General features: G+C 53.8%; 1 protein-coding gene across 1 annotated transcript in view; it reads right to left on the bottom strand.

Annotated features, from left to right (window-relative positions):
* SLC28A1 (solute carrier family 28 member 1) overlaps positions 1-11,848 on the bottom strand; it is a 44,876-nt gene extending 33,028 nt beyond the window's left edge. The window contains exons 1-5 of the mRNA XM_032836858.1: positions 11,725-11,848; positions 10,842-10,953; positions 9,925-10,013; positions 8,658-8,749; positions 4,436-4,619 (exon numbers count right to left, since the gene is read on the bottom strand). Coding sequence (XP_032692749.1) covers positions 4,436-4,619; positions 8,658-8,749; positions 9,925-10,013; positions 10,842-10,937 — 461 coding nt within the window. The 5' untranslated portion in view covers positions 10,938-10,953; positions 11,725-11,848. The remainder of the gene's footprint in view (positions 1-4,435; positions 4,620-8,657; positions 8,750-9,924; positions 10,014-10,841; positions 10,954-11,724) is intronic.
* Positions 11,849-12,088: the final 240 nt, after the last annotated feature.

Below are 12,088 nucleotides of genomic sequence, written 5' to 3'. Positions count from 1 at the left end.
GAGAGGACCCTCTGTGAATTTCTGGAGTTTTCTCTCTGTGCCACTGTCTTCTCTCATACTCTGTATCGTGAGGTCTCACCACCTTAGTTTCCCTGGCTTCCCAGCCCTGTATCCTCACCCACAAAATCTGCTGGCCCACCTTGGTTCCCTTTCCCTGCACCGTGGCCTGGAAACTCTCAATGCAGTAAGTGGGGGGCGATCATAGGGCGCATCTCCCTTGTTTCCTGTTTCTCCAGGATCACTGTCTTCTGCGGCCAATATTTTGTCCAATATTTTAAGAGCTATTGTTTCATATATTTGTTCCAATTCTTTAATTGTCTCTGTTACTCCATCTTGACTGGAAGCCAATACATCAAATACATGTGTTTTTTAAATTGAGACAAAATTCACATACCATATAATTTGCCCATTTAAAGTATACAACGTATGGGGCGCCTGGGTGGGTCAGTTGGTTAAGCGTCTGCCTTTGGCTCAGGTCATGATCCCAGGGTCCCGGAATCCAGTCCTGCATCAGGCTCCCTGCTCAGCTGGGAGTCTGCTTCTCCTTCTCCCTCTGCCTGCCACTCACCCTGCTTGTGCTCTCTCCCCGTCTCTTTCTGTCAAATAAATAAATAAAATCTTTTAAAAAAATAAACAAATAATATAATATAATGGCCCTCAGCATATTCAGAGTTGTGTGACCGTCACTATGATCAATTTTAGAATATTTTCATCAGCCCAGAGAAAAACCTAGCACCTCTAGCCATCACCCCCAATCCTTCCATCTGCTCTCCCAACCTTAGTCGATCACTAATCTACTCTCTGTCTCTATAGATTTTCTAATTTGGACACTTCATATAAATGGTCCTTTGTGACTAGTTTCTTTCACTTGGCATAATGTTTTCAAGCTTCGTCATTATTACTGCCAACAGCTTCCCTTTCTGTGGCCAAATATTCCATTATACGGATATACATATTGGAATGTATGGCAGACTAGCTGGAGGGCAGACTAGCTGGAGGACAGACTAGTTGGAAGGCAGATTAGTTGGAGGACAGACTAACTGGAGGACAGACTAGTTGGAAGGCAGACTAGCTGGGAGGACAGACTAGCTGGAGGGCAGATCAGCTGGAGGGCAGACTAGCTGGAAGGACAGACTAGCTGGAGGACAGACTAGCTGGAAGACAGACTAGTTGAGGGCAGACTAGCTGAAGGGCAGACTAATTGGAGGGCAGACTAGCTGGAGGGTAGACTAGCTGGATGGTTGACTAGCTGGATGGTAGACTAGCTGGAGGACAGACTAGCTGGAAGGCAGACCAGCTGGAGGGCAGACTAGCTGGAGGACAGACTAGCTGGAGGGCAGACTAGTTGGGAGGACAGACTAGCTGAAGGACAGACTAGCTGGAGGACAGACTAGCTAGAGAGTAGACTAGCTGGAAGACACACTAGCTGAAGGACAGACTAGCTGGAGGACAGACTAGCTGGAAGACAGACTAGTTGGAGGCCAGATTAGCTGAAGGGCAGACTAGCTGGAGGGTAGACTAGCTGGATGGCAGACTAGCTGGGAGGACAGACTAGCTGGAGGACAGTCTAGCTGGAGGACAGACTAGCTGGAGGACAGACTAGCTAGACGATAGACTAGCCAGGGAGCAGGCCAGCTGGAAGGCAGACTAATTCAAGGACAGACTAGTTCGAGGACAGACTAACTGGAGGGCAGACTAGCTGGAAGGCAGACTAGTTGGAGGACAGTCTAGCTGGAGGGCAGACTAGCTGGAGGACAGACTAGTTGGAGGACAGACTAGTTGGAGGACAGACTAGCTGAAAGGCAGACTAACTGGAGGGTAGACTAGCTGGAGGGCAGACTAGCAAGAGGACAGACTAGTTCAAGGACAGACTAGCTGGAGGACATACTAGTTGGAGGACAGACTAGCTGGAGGGCAGACTAGCTAGAGGACAGACTAGTTGGACAGTTGATGGACACCTGGTTTGTTTCTACCTTTGGGCTATTATAATGTTGCTATAAACATCTGTGTACAAGTTTTTGAATAGTCCTATGTTTTCAATTGTCAGGTATATACCTAGGAGTGGAATTGTTACATACGGTAACTCCAGTTATGATATAACTCCATGCATAATATTTTGAGGAACTGTTCTCTTTCTTTTTTTTTTTTAAGATTTTATTTATTTTTGAGGGGAAGAGCACACATGCACAGGGGGAGGGGCAGAGGGAGAGGGAGAGGCCGACTCCCCGCTGAGCAGGGAGCCCGACATGGGGCTCAATCCCAGGACCCCAGGATCAGGACCTTAACCAAAGGCAGACGCCTCACTGACTGAGCCACCCCGGTGCCCCTGGAACTAATGTTTTCTAAAGCAGCTGTAGATTCGCATTTCTACCAGCTGTGGGTGAGGGGTTCAGGGCTTCCATAACTGGGTCAACACTTGTCACCATCTGTCTTTTTGTTATCTTCCCAGTAAATGTGAAGCGCTATCTCATGTGGTTTTGGTTTGCATTTTGTTGATGGCTGATGATAAGCACGTTTTCATGTGTTCACTGGCTATTTGTATATCTTTGGAGAAATGTCTATTCAAATCCCTTTCCCATTCTTCAGTTGGGTTGTCTTTTTATTGCTGAGTTATAATTCTAGATATAAGTCCTTTATCAGATACCTAATTTGCAAATATTTTAAACTTTTCTGTGGGTTGTCCTTTTACTCTCCTGATGGCGTCCTTTGAATAAAAAGGTTTTTACTTTTCATAATGTCTAATTAATCTGCATGTATTTTTTAAAGAAAACCTTATATCTATACTTCAAATAGACAACCAGTATCAATGATTTGTCACAATTAAGGTGACTGTAAAAATAAATCCTCTTACACAGTAATAATAGTAAATATTACTAGTAATATTACTAGTAATAATAGTAAAAATTAAACTATTTAATTTTTTATTAGTATTCAAGTGACGCCCTTTTGTGTTTTACCAATTTTTTTTAGCTGCTCCAGAGATTACAATGTGTGTCTTTAGCATAACACAATCTACTCAGAGCTAATACTGTACTAGTTTAATAAAAGTCCAATTGTAAAAAAAATCTATTTATAGATTTATTTTAATTATTACAAATTATAAATTTTTAAAATTTTACTCAGTTTATGTAATTTATTAATTTTAAACTTTAATTCATTTAAAATTATGAAAAATTATGATTATGAATAATTATTATTTATTATACATTTATATATAAATAAGATGAAAAACATGTGCTCACCCATAGGCCAGCCCAAATCATTTTGCTGTGATACCTCCCTCGCTTAGTCACTGGACATGCTTGAGCACCAGTTTTCTTTTTTTTTTTTAAAGAGGATTTTTTTTTTTTTAAGATTTTGTTTATTTATTTATTTGACAGACAGAGATCACAAGTAGGCAGAGAGGCAGGCAGAGAGAGAGGAGGAAGCAGGCTCCCTGCTGAGCAGAGAGCCCGATATGAGGCTCGATCCCAGGACCCTGGGATCATGACCTGAGCCGAAGGCAGAGGCTTTAACCCACTGAGCCACCCAGGCGCCCCTTAAAGAGGATTTTTTAAGAAGATTTTATTTATTTATTTGAGAGAGAGAAAGTGGGAGACAGCATGAGAGGGGAAAAGCTGAGAGGGAGAAGCAGACTCCCCACGGAGCTGGGAGTCCGATGCGGGACTCGATCCTGGGACTCCGTGATCATGACCAGAGCCGAAGGCAGTCACTTAACCAACTAAGCCACCCAGGTGCCCCGAGCACCAGTTTCTATATCAATAAAATGGGAGACCTAAAATGGACTGGGGGGCTTCAGATTTTTTTTTAAGCCACAAAAACCTTTTTTCCAGCTAGCTTTTTTTTTTTTTTTAAGATTTTATTTATTTATTTGATAGAGATCACAAGTGGGCAGAGAGGCAGGTAGAGAGAGAGGTGGAAGCAGGAGCTCCACTGAGCAGAGAACCCGATGCGGGGCTCGATCCCAGGACCCCGAGATCATGACCCGAGCCGAAGGCAGAGGTTTAACCCACTGAGCCACCCAGGTGCTCCTCCAGCTAGCTTTTTATTTTTACTTTCATTTTTTGCAAACCTCAGTTTATAAAACAGATAAAATAGAGCTTCCTGGTTGAAATGGAGATTTGGGGGGGGCTCTGATGTTCTCCCCTCCAATCTCTCCCATCCTATGTGGTACCTCCAAGGTTTCTAGACCTCTAAGGAACCCAGTTTGAAAACCAGGGGATCTCAGACTGTTGTCCAGGAACATGGCTGGCTGCATGAGAATCCCCTGGGGGTTCACTAAGGCTCCCGGGAGGCAAGGAGAGTGGTGTGTGCTCCATTGCCCAGGATGACCCAGGTGGGGCAAGGACTGAGGCCCTCCTCACCCAGGCCAGCGGTGACCCAGAGGCCTCGGCCACGGCCCGCCCACCCTGCCTGGGGCTGTGAGCTCACTCACCTCTCAAACCAGAGGCCCAGGCGGTCACGTCCCAGAGGCTCCACACACCTCAGCAGTGGGGGCCCCAGCAGTCTCTTCAGCAGGCCGTGGGCAAGGACAGTGACCCCCACACAGGTGAGGATGAACAGTGCCAGGGCCCTCTGGAAATCCAGGAGGCTGGCAGTCAGCAGGAAAGCAGCAAACGCTGGGAGCAGCAGGGGAATGAAAGAGAGAGGGGTCAATGACAATGACATGGGCCGGCCGCCCTACCCCCCAGATCCACCTTGTCCCACCAAGGGCACAGAGAACCTCTGAGCCTCAGCTGCCTCATCTGGAGTTGGGGACAGGGGTCTCTGCTGTGCTGGAGGGTTGGTCCGGAGTCACTGAGGAAGGTGTGTGGAGGGCTTTGCACACCATGAACCTGCTGACTGGCTGCAAGGGACGTGGGTATGTAGGGAGGGGGCTCCGAGGGCCTGCTCTGTCCCAGATCACGCGAGCGGGGTTCCATGGCGAGCAGAGACAGACAGGTCAGTCACTCCGGGGAGGAGTTCACTCACGTGTGCCAGGATCCTACTCTGAAAATACGGACCACTCTCCTCCTAGAATGTCCTTCACCCTGCTCGCTCCCCTCCTCTTCGAGTCACTAAGTCAATCTGTGCTCTGCCTGAGAAAGGAGTATGACAGTGGAGAGCAGAGGGAAAAACGTCTCCCCTGCCTTACGGATTTCAGAAGTCAGGGCCCCTGAAGAATGGAAAGGACTTACGGTTCTTCCGCGGGGTAAAAATTGGAGTATGAGTAAGTATAAATCCTACCCTACTCCCTCTGCCGCCAGACTAGTCAGAGGATGCTAGCTGGAGGGCAGACTAGTTGAGGACAGGGGTTGGAGGACAGATTAGCAGGGGGACAGACTAGCTGGAGGGCAGACTAGTTGGAGGACAGACTAGCTGGAGTACAGTGGTTGGAAGACAGACTAACTGGAGGGCAGACTAGTTGAGGGCAGTGGTTGGAGGACAGACTGGAGGACAGACTAGCCAGAGGGCAGACTAGCTGGAGGGCAGACTAGTTGAGGACAGGGGTTGGAAGACAGATTAGCAGGGGGACAGACTAGCTGGAGAGCAGACTAGTTGGAGGACAGACTAGCTGGAGTACAGTGGTTGGAAGACAGACTAACTGGAGGGCAGACTAGTTGAGGACAGTGGTTGGAGGACAGACTGGCTAGTGGGCAGACCAGCTAGAGGGCAGACTAGCCGGAGGGCAGACTAGTTGAGGACAGTGGTTGGAGGACAGACTGGAGGACAGACTAGCCAGAGGGCAGACTAGCTGGAGGGCAGACTAGTTGAGGACAGACTAGCTGAGCAGGTCAGGACCTGGGGGACCCCTGAGGAAAGGGGTGAAGGGATAGTCCACATTGACAGAGATTAAGTTCCTATCATGTAGCTGGGATGATGAAACTGAAATGGAACAGGAGTCGAGTTCTAAGAAAGCCAGCTCCCTTCCCCTCACACCGAATGTGTGGCCTGGGCCTCCGACCTACACAGGTGTCACAGGGGGGCACGCTGGTGTGGCTCTGCAGGGCTGGGACGCAGGCCCAGGGAGGCTGTGGGAGGCTGAGGGAGGGGCAGCTGGGGTGGGAGGGGGCCGCGCTCAGCACCTCACAGCCTCGTTTAACCACCCACAGCCAGGTCTGTGCCGATCCCCAGTTAGAGACGCGGCACCTGAGGCCAGCAAAGCAGGGTGGCTTACACCCGCAAGGAACTGAGCTTAAATTCCTACCTAGGTCTGTCTGTCTCTGAGAGGGTGGGGGAGGACTGGCGCACTGTGCGAGAGGGGGCAACGTGGACAAGTCCCCCGGACGGGGCATGGAGAGATGTGTCTTCGGAATTATCTGTGTTCTTCTAGGGTCTGTAAACCCCTCTGGGGACAGGACGCGTCTGCTCTCACTCTGAGCCCATGTGGTCCGGTGATGTCCAGCCCACTTTAGCGGTGGGAGCCCAGGGAGGGGCACGCGATGCAATCAAAGACCTCTGGTGACCTGGCCAGAAATAGGGACTTCTGAGACTGGGGACCCCGAGGCCCTCTGTCAGTGAGCGGCCAGGGCTATCTCCGCACCCACGGAGAGAGCCCATGCGAGGGGAGGACCCTGACAGCTCAGACATACGGTGACAGAACATAAGCTTCCTTGCTCCGCCACACCTACGCCCAGAAAGTACGCAAAGGGCCTCACCAGAAAAGACACAATTCGGTAAAGCTATCAAACAGTGGGAGGAAAGCAAGACCACAAACATGGAGAAAATTGAGAATGGGCATTGTAAAGGATCATTTACTGACTGACAGCCACGACAAAGGCGAGAGAGGGTGAGACAGGTCATTTTCATGATCTTCCTCAATCATTTCTTTCCTTTTTAAAAGAATTTATTTATTTATTCGAGGAGGGGGAGGGCAGAGGGAGAGAGGCTCAAGCAGACGAGAGAGGGTCTGAGCTCTGGACCCTAAGATCGGGATCTGAGCCTCAATCAAGGGCTGGACGCTTAACCAGCTGAGCCACCAGGTGCTCCTACTTCAATCATCTCTTCAGCAGAAGCCAGTATGAGTCTGAGTGGGGGTGGAAGCAAGCAGGCAGAGAAGGCCGGGCTCAGATCCTGCCGAAAGAAGACTTCACTGTCTCAGGCATCTCTAGAAGGAAGCTCTGAGGGGCCATGAACCAGCCCCTCTCAGCAGACAGCCCTGCTTTCACTTTCAACATGGAGACCCCGGCCCTTGCCATCATGGCGCTCTGCGTCCTCTCCCTGCCTGGCCGCCTGTCGGGGGGTCTCTGCCTCTACACTCACACCCTCTCCACTTCCTACCTGCAGGACGAGGTGACCTGCCCCTTCACGCGGGCCCCTTGCCCTCCTCCCCTAGGTCTAGGGGGCTGCCCTCCACCTGCCGTCTGTCTCCTTGTCCTTCCCCTTCTTTCTATGCACCCCCCAACTCAGCTCACAAACATAGTCCAAGTGTCTCCTGTCTCCAGCACACACCTTCCCTGACACTGACACACCCTGCTTGTTAACATTCCCACCTGTCCTCGTAAAGAATCCCTCCAGAAATATGTCTGTCCTTGCTGTCCGCACTGCGTCACCTCCCGTTCACTCCGATCCAGCCCCCCCCCTCCTCCGCAGACCTGCTCGGCACTAAATCCCCCGGCCACCGCCCCGTCCCTGTTCCACAGCCCCACTTTCCGCAGAGGAGCCCTCCACCTCTCCTGACCACCCCTACCCCCGGGGCTCCTGAGTCTCCCGTCCCCCACCCCCATGCCCACATCCCCTCAGGCTCGCTCTGCCCCCTCCTCTGCCAACACCCTCTGTGCGGCTGGTCCCCAGGCTGCCGTCACTGACCCGATGCTCGATTCATTCTCCAGGTGTCCCTGGGGAGCCCCTCCCTTCCTCCGAGGCCTGGCTGTGGTGGCGTCAGCACCCTGTCCCAAACAACCGGCCGTCCCTCCTCCTGCCAAAGCTGCCTACTCCTGTGTTCCCCGGCTGTGGAGGTCCCATCATGCACCTGACTGCCTGACTAGAACCCCAAGGCACCCCGGATTCCAGGACATCCTTCACCCTGCACATTTGCTGGGCTTCCAGGTTTGCTGGAGAAGTAGATTCCCCAGGGCCTCCCCGTCCCCTACACTCTGTCTTCCCACCCATGGACTGCCGCCCTCACCACCTCCTCGTCCTCCCTGCCTCCCTCTCCCAGGCTTCCACAGTGTGGATCCCGCCCCAACGCCTGCCTGTTCAATCTCTCAGTGGTACTCTCTGGCTCTGGGGTAACATTCAGGTCCCTGAGCAGCCTGCCCGCACCATGCCGGGCTTCACCTCTGCTCCTGGGGTTCCTGCATGGAGTGCTTTCTCACCCCTTATCGTCCTGCTGCTGCACCTGGCTGGCTCCTGTTCGACTGCTGAGGCCTGAATGTCACCGCCTCCTGGAAGTCCTCCCCAATCACTCCCATCCCTCCTTGGCGTTCCTAGCTGGCTGGCTGCGTCATGGGAAAATATTAGCTCCCCTCTCCCTGGCTGAGCAGAGAGGACCTTGGGGACAAGACCTGACCTGGCTTCCTTCTGCTATCCCAGCTTCTGGCCCGGAGCCGGCCCTGAATTACTGGAGAAGTGGGTGCCCTGGGACATGGATGGCTGGGTGGTGGGCACTGGGCGGGGGGGGGGGGCGCGGGGGGGGGCAGGGCTGTCTCCCAGGTGGGGCGGGGCCCCAGGCTCACCGGCACAGAGCAGGCCGGTGCAGATCCATCGACAGAGCGGCGCGTGCTCCCTGCAGAAGCGTCGGGCCCTCAGGGCTGGCGACAGGCTCCTCCTGCGGGAGGCGGGGGGGAACCGGCAGGTTCTTCTGCCAACACCTTGGGCAGAAGCCACTCAGGCACATCCCCAGCGAGATGGAGGCGTGGGCGAAGCGGGGCGCCGGTCTCGACGTCACAGGACCCCAGAGCCAACAGAGAAATGGCCCGGACCGGCCGCGCCGCCCGCCCCAGAACGCGGCCCTCGGGCTCGGGAGGGATGTGACCCGGATGCTGAGGCGGAACGGGCCGCCGCAGACATGCGCAAACCAGGACGGCGCGCGCGGCCTGCCCCTCCCATGCCCACCTGTCTGCGGAGCCCGGGGTTGGTCGGGGAGGCTGCCAGCTCCGCATTCTTCCCAGGGACGGGAGACTCACCACCTGGGTTGCAGCCCGTCGCAGCCTGTGAAAGCCCGCTTCATGCCCGCAGTGCCCCCCAGCACCCGCCTTCCTGCCCAGTGCAAATGCCAGCTCTTGCCTGGTCACCTGGCTGCCTATCTCGGGAGGAAAGGAGGGCCCTGGGATGGCCTCTGGGGCCCCACAGGCTGGGCATGGAGGAGGTGCTCACTTCAGCCACCAGCTGCTATTTTAGGGACGCCCCTCCTGTCCCTGTCCCCACTTCCAGCCTTTCCCCACCTCCCCTCCACCACCCTCCTCCTCCCGCTCTGCTCAGCTCAGGATCTGGCCAGGGGGGACCCCTGCGAGCCTGGGCATCCAGAGACCGAGTTCTAGGCTCCAACTTGCTGCCTGTGTGGCCAGGGCCCGTCTCTCTTCCTCTCAGGGCTTCAGCCACCCCATGGGAAATGAGGGGACCAGACCAGTTCAGGGGGTTTCAAACCAAGTCTCGAGGTTTCCAGCAATGCCCCAGAGACTAAATGGGGTAGCAGGTAGATGGAGAGGTTGCGGGGTGGGTCAGGCTGGTTCGGGGGCCCCAGCCAGCTTCAGTCAGAACAGCCCCACAGGATATACTGAGGTCCCTGCAGGGACTTCGTTCCAGCCACTTCAAGGCAGGTTGGGAGCTCCTGGCCTGGGTCACCACTGCCCACAGTGCTCATTTGTTGGCTAAAGCATGTTTGCTCCTTTCTGTGACAAAGATTCTGGGAGCCCCTCCCTATTGTCAGCAGGCCAGGTTCCTGTCCCCGCTCCCCACAGTTACCTCCGCCCCGGGCCAAGGTCCCTCCTGGAGACCACCTACCAGCCTGAGAAGGGCTCCGGGCGGGTCTCGGTCCAGCTGTCCCCACCCTCTACAGGGCTTGAGACGTCACCAGGGGTCCGGCCTTCCTCCTAAAGCCACCAGAGAGGAAACAGTGAGAGTGGAGAGAGACCCTGGCTGGTACCTGCATGACCATGGGCACCTTAGGAGGGGGCTGGGGTGGCGGCTGGGCTTTCACACAGGAAGTCATTAGAGGACAACTTCATTAAATTCTGCAAAGCACACATTGAGTGCCTACTGTGTGCTGGACTCATTACCAGACACATCCTACCCTCAGGGAGCCCATAGTCTGCACGCAGGAGGGACCCTGGAACCTCAGTGGCAGCCGTTGGGGAAGCCACAGGCGGGTCCAACTCATGGCATGGCCCCAGGATGCCATCTGCCCTCCGTTTGTCTGCAGAGTTGTGTTTTGGGGGGTAGAGGCTCCTCTTGCAGAGGACAGTGTGAAAGGAACACCCTGGTGCTGCACGTTGTGCTGAAGGGACAGGGGCATGTGCTGGGAACAGTGGGGAGGGAAAAGGGTGCCATATTTAGCTCCAGAGTTCTGGGGGGTAGGACTCTACTTGGCCATTGCAGAGCAAGGACAAGATGGCCAGCTTCTTAAAGGCTGTGGCCCCAAAAGAGCTCTACCCCCACCCCACCTCTGATCACGTGGTCTCTCCTTGTTTCTTAGATCACAGCTCAAACGTCCCTTCCAACCAGGGCAGGTAGTCCCGGTACACTGCAGGGGCACAACATGGCGTTAATGAGCGAAACAAATGGGCTGCCCTGTGTGGAGGAGGCCAACATGTTGGGGGTTCCCTAAGTTTTCAAGCAAAGAGGTAGGGGGGTGAAGGAAGATGGTGTGCAAAGAGCCCTCCCACAAGGGAGCCAAAATAGGGAAGGGGAAGAAGACAGACCAGGCTTTCCAAGAACTCAGCCCCCATGTTCTCCAGACCATTAGCCACAGATGTGAGCGAGATGGACTCTCTTGGTTTTGGTGTCTTGTCTTCCATGTGTCAGACCTTCCAGCTGAAAGACAAAGTCAGGGCCCAAAGCTGAAAGCAAAAGGTGAGGCAGGACCCAGGGAGGGGGCCTGGAGAAGGGAAGAGGATGGGAGAGGGATGGAAATGGGGAGTAGACACCTGGTGCTGCTTTGATCATCCCAGAGTTCAACCCTCCATGTGCCTGGGGGGCCACAGGGGAAGGTACCCCTTCCTCCACTCACTTCTGAACCCATGGGGCCCAAGCCCTTGCAAATTCTGTCTGTCTCATGGGGAGGTCAAGGAAGGGATTCTGTAAAAGAGGCTCTAGCTTTCATCACTCCCACAGCAGGTTAAAGACTAAAGTTGTCACTAAGGGATAGCTTCACCATATTATACTGTCCCACCCCTGAAAGCTGGAAAAATAATATCCCAAAGACTCTTCCAGGCCCTGACTCTTCCAACCAGACCTGAAACTAGCCCTCCCACTGGACTTTTCACTTCTGAGAGCCAACATAGTCCTTTTTTTTTTTGCTAAAGTTCATAGGCTTAACTCATCTGAATAAGAGCCCGAGTTAAGACCCCATCTCTCTCCACTCCTGTCTCCTCTCTGTTTCTTCCCCTTGGGGAGCACCCTATTCGATCCAAACCCCAGCCTGGTTAAGCTCACACAGTGAGAAGCACATACACATGGGTGCCCACGCGAGCAGGGAGACGTGTGCAAGCACACAGACAGGCAGAGCCCAGGAGTACCTAGCTACCAGTGCATACAGGCAGACGCACAGCCACCAGAGATAGGCAGGACCCCCGTCCTACTCACGTATTTGTGGTGAACGAGTTACTTTCGGGCCTGGACAGGAGCGTGTATATCCACGGGGACAAGATGACTTTGACCTCCTTGCACTTCGGCCCGTCTTCTCTTTTCAGTGCAGGTTCCTGGGCAGAGTCCAAAGCCCAGGAAGTTGGGCCTCCCACCTAGCTCCATCCAGAGCTGGAGAGGTGCCCTCTCCAGAGCCCATGGCGGTGGCCGGGGCAGGGACCCCAACCGCTCTCAGGGAGAAGGGAAACAGAGCCAGTGGGTCCCACTCTGGGCCTGGCCTGCTGGGCTCCTGCTTTTAAACTTCATCTGCCTTCCTCCTCTGAGATGCCCTCCTCTTTACTCTTCCAGGTCCCACATGGGCCCA

The sequence above is a fragment of the Lontra canadensis genome, unplaced genomic scaffold (assembly GCF_010015895.1).
Source record: "Lontra canadensis isolate GAN:19392208 unplaced genomic scaffold, GSC_riverotter_1.0 scaffold94, whole genome shotgun sequence".
Classification (NCBI taxonomy): domain Eukaryota; kingdom Metazoa; phylum Chordata; class Mammalia; order Carnivora; family Mustelidae; genus Lontra; species Lontra canadensis.
The sequence above is the reverse complement of the archived record's forward strand: the minus strand, read 5'-3'. Positions and strand labels throughout refer to the sequence as shown.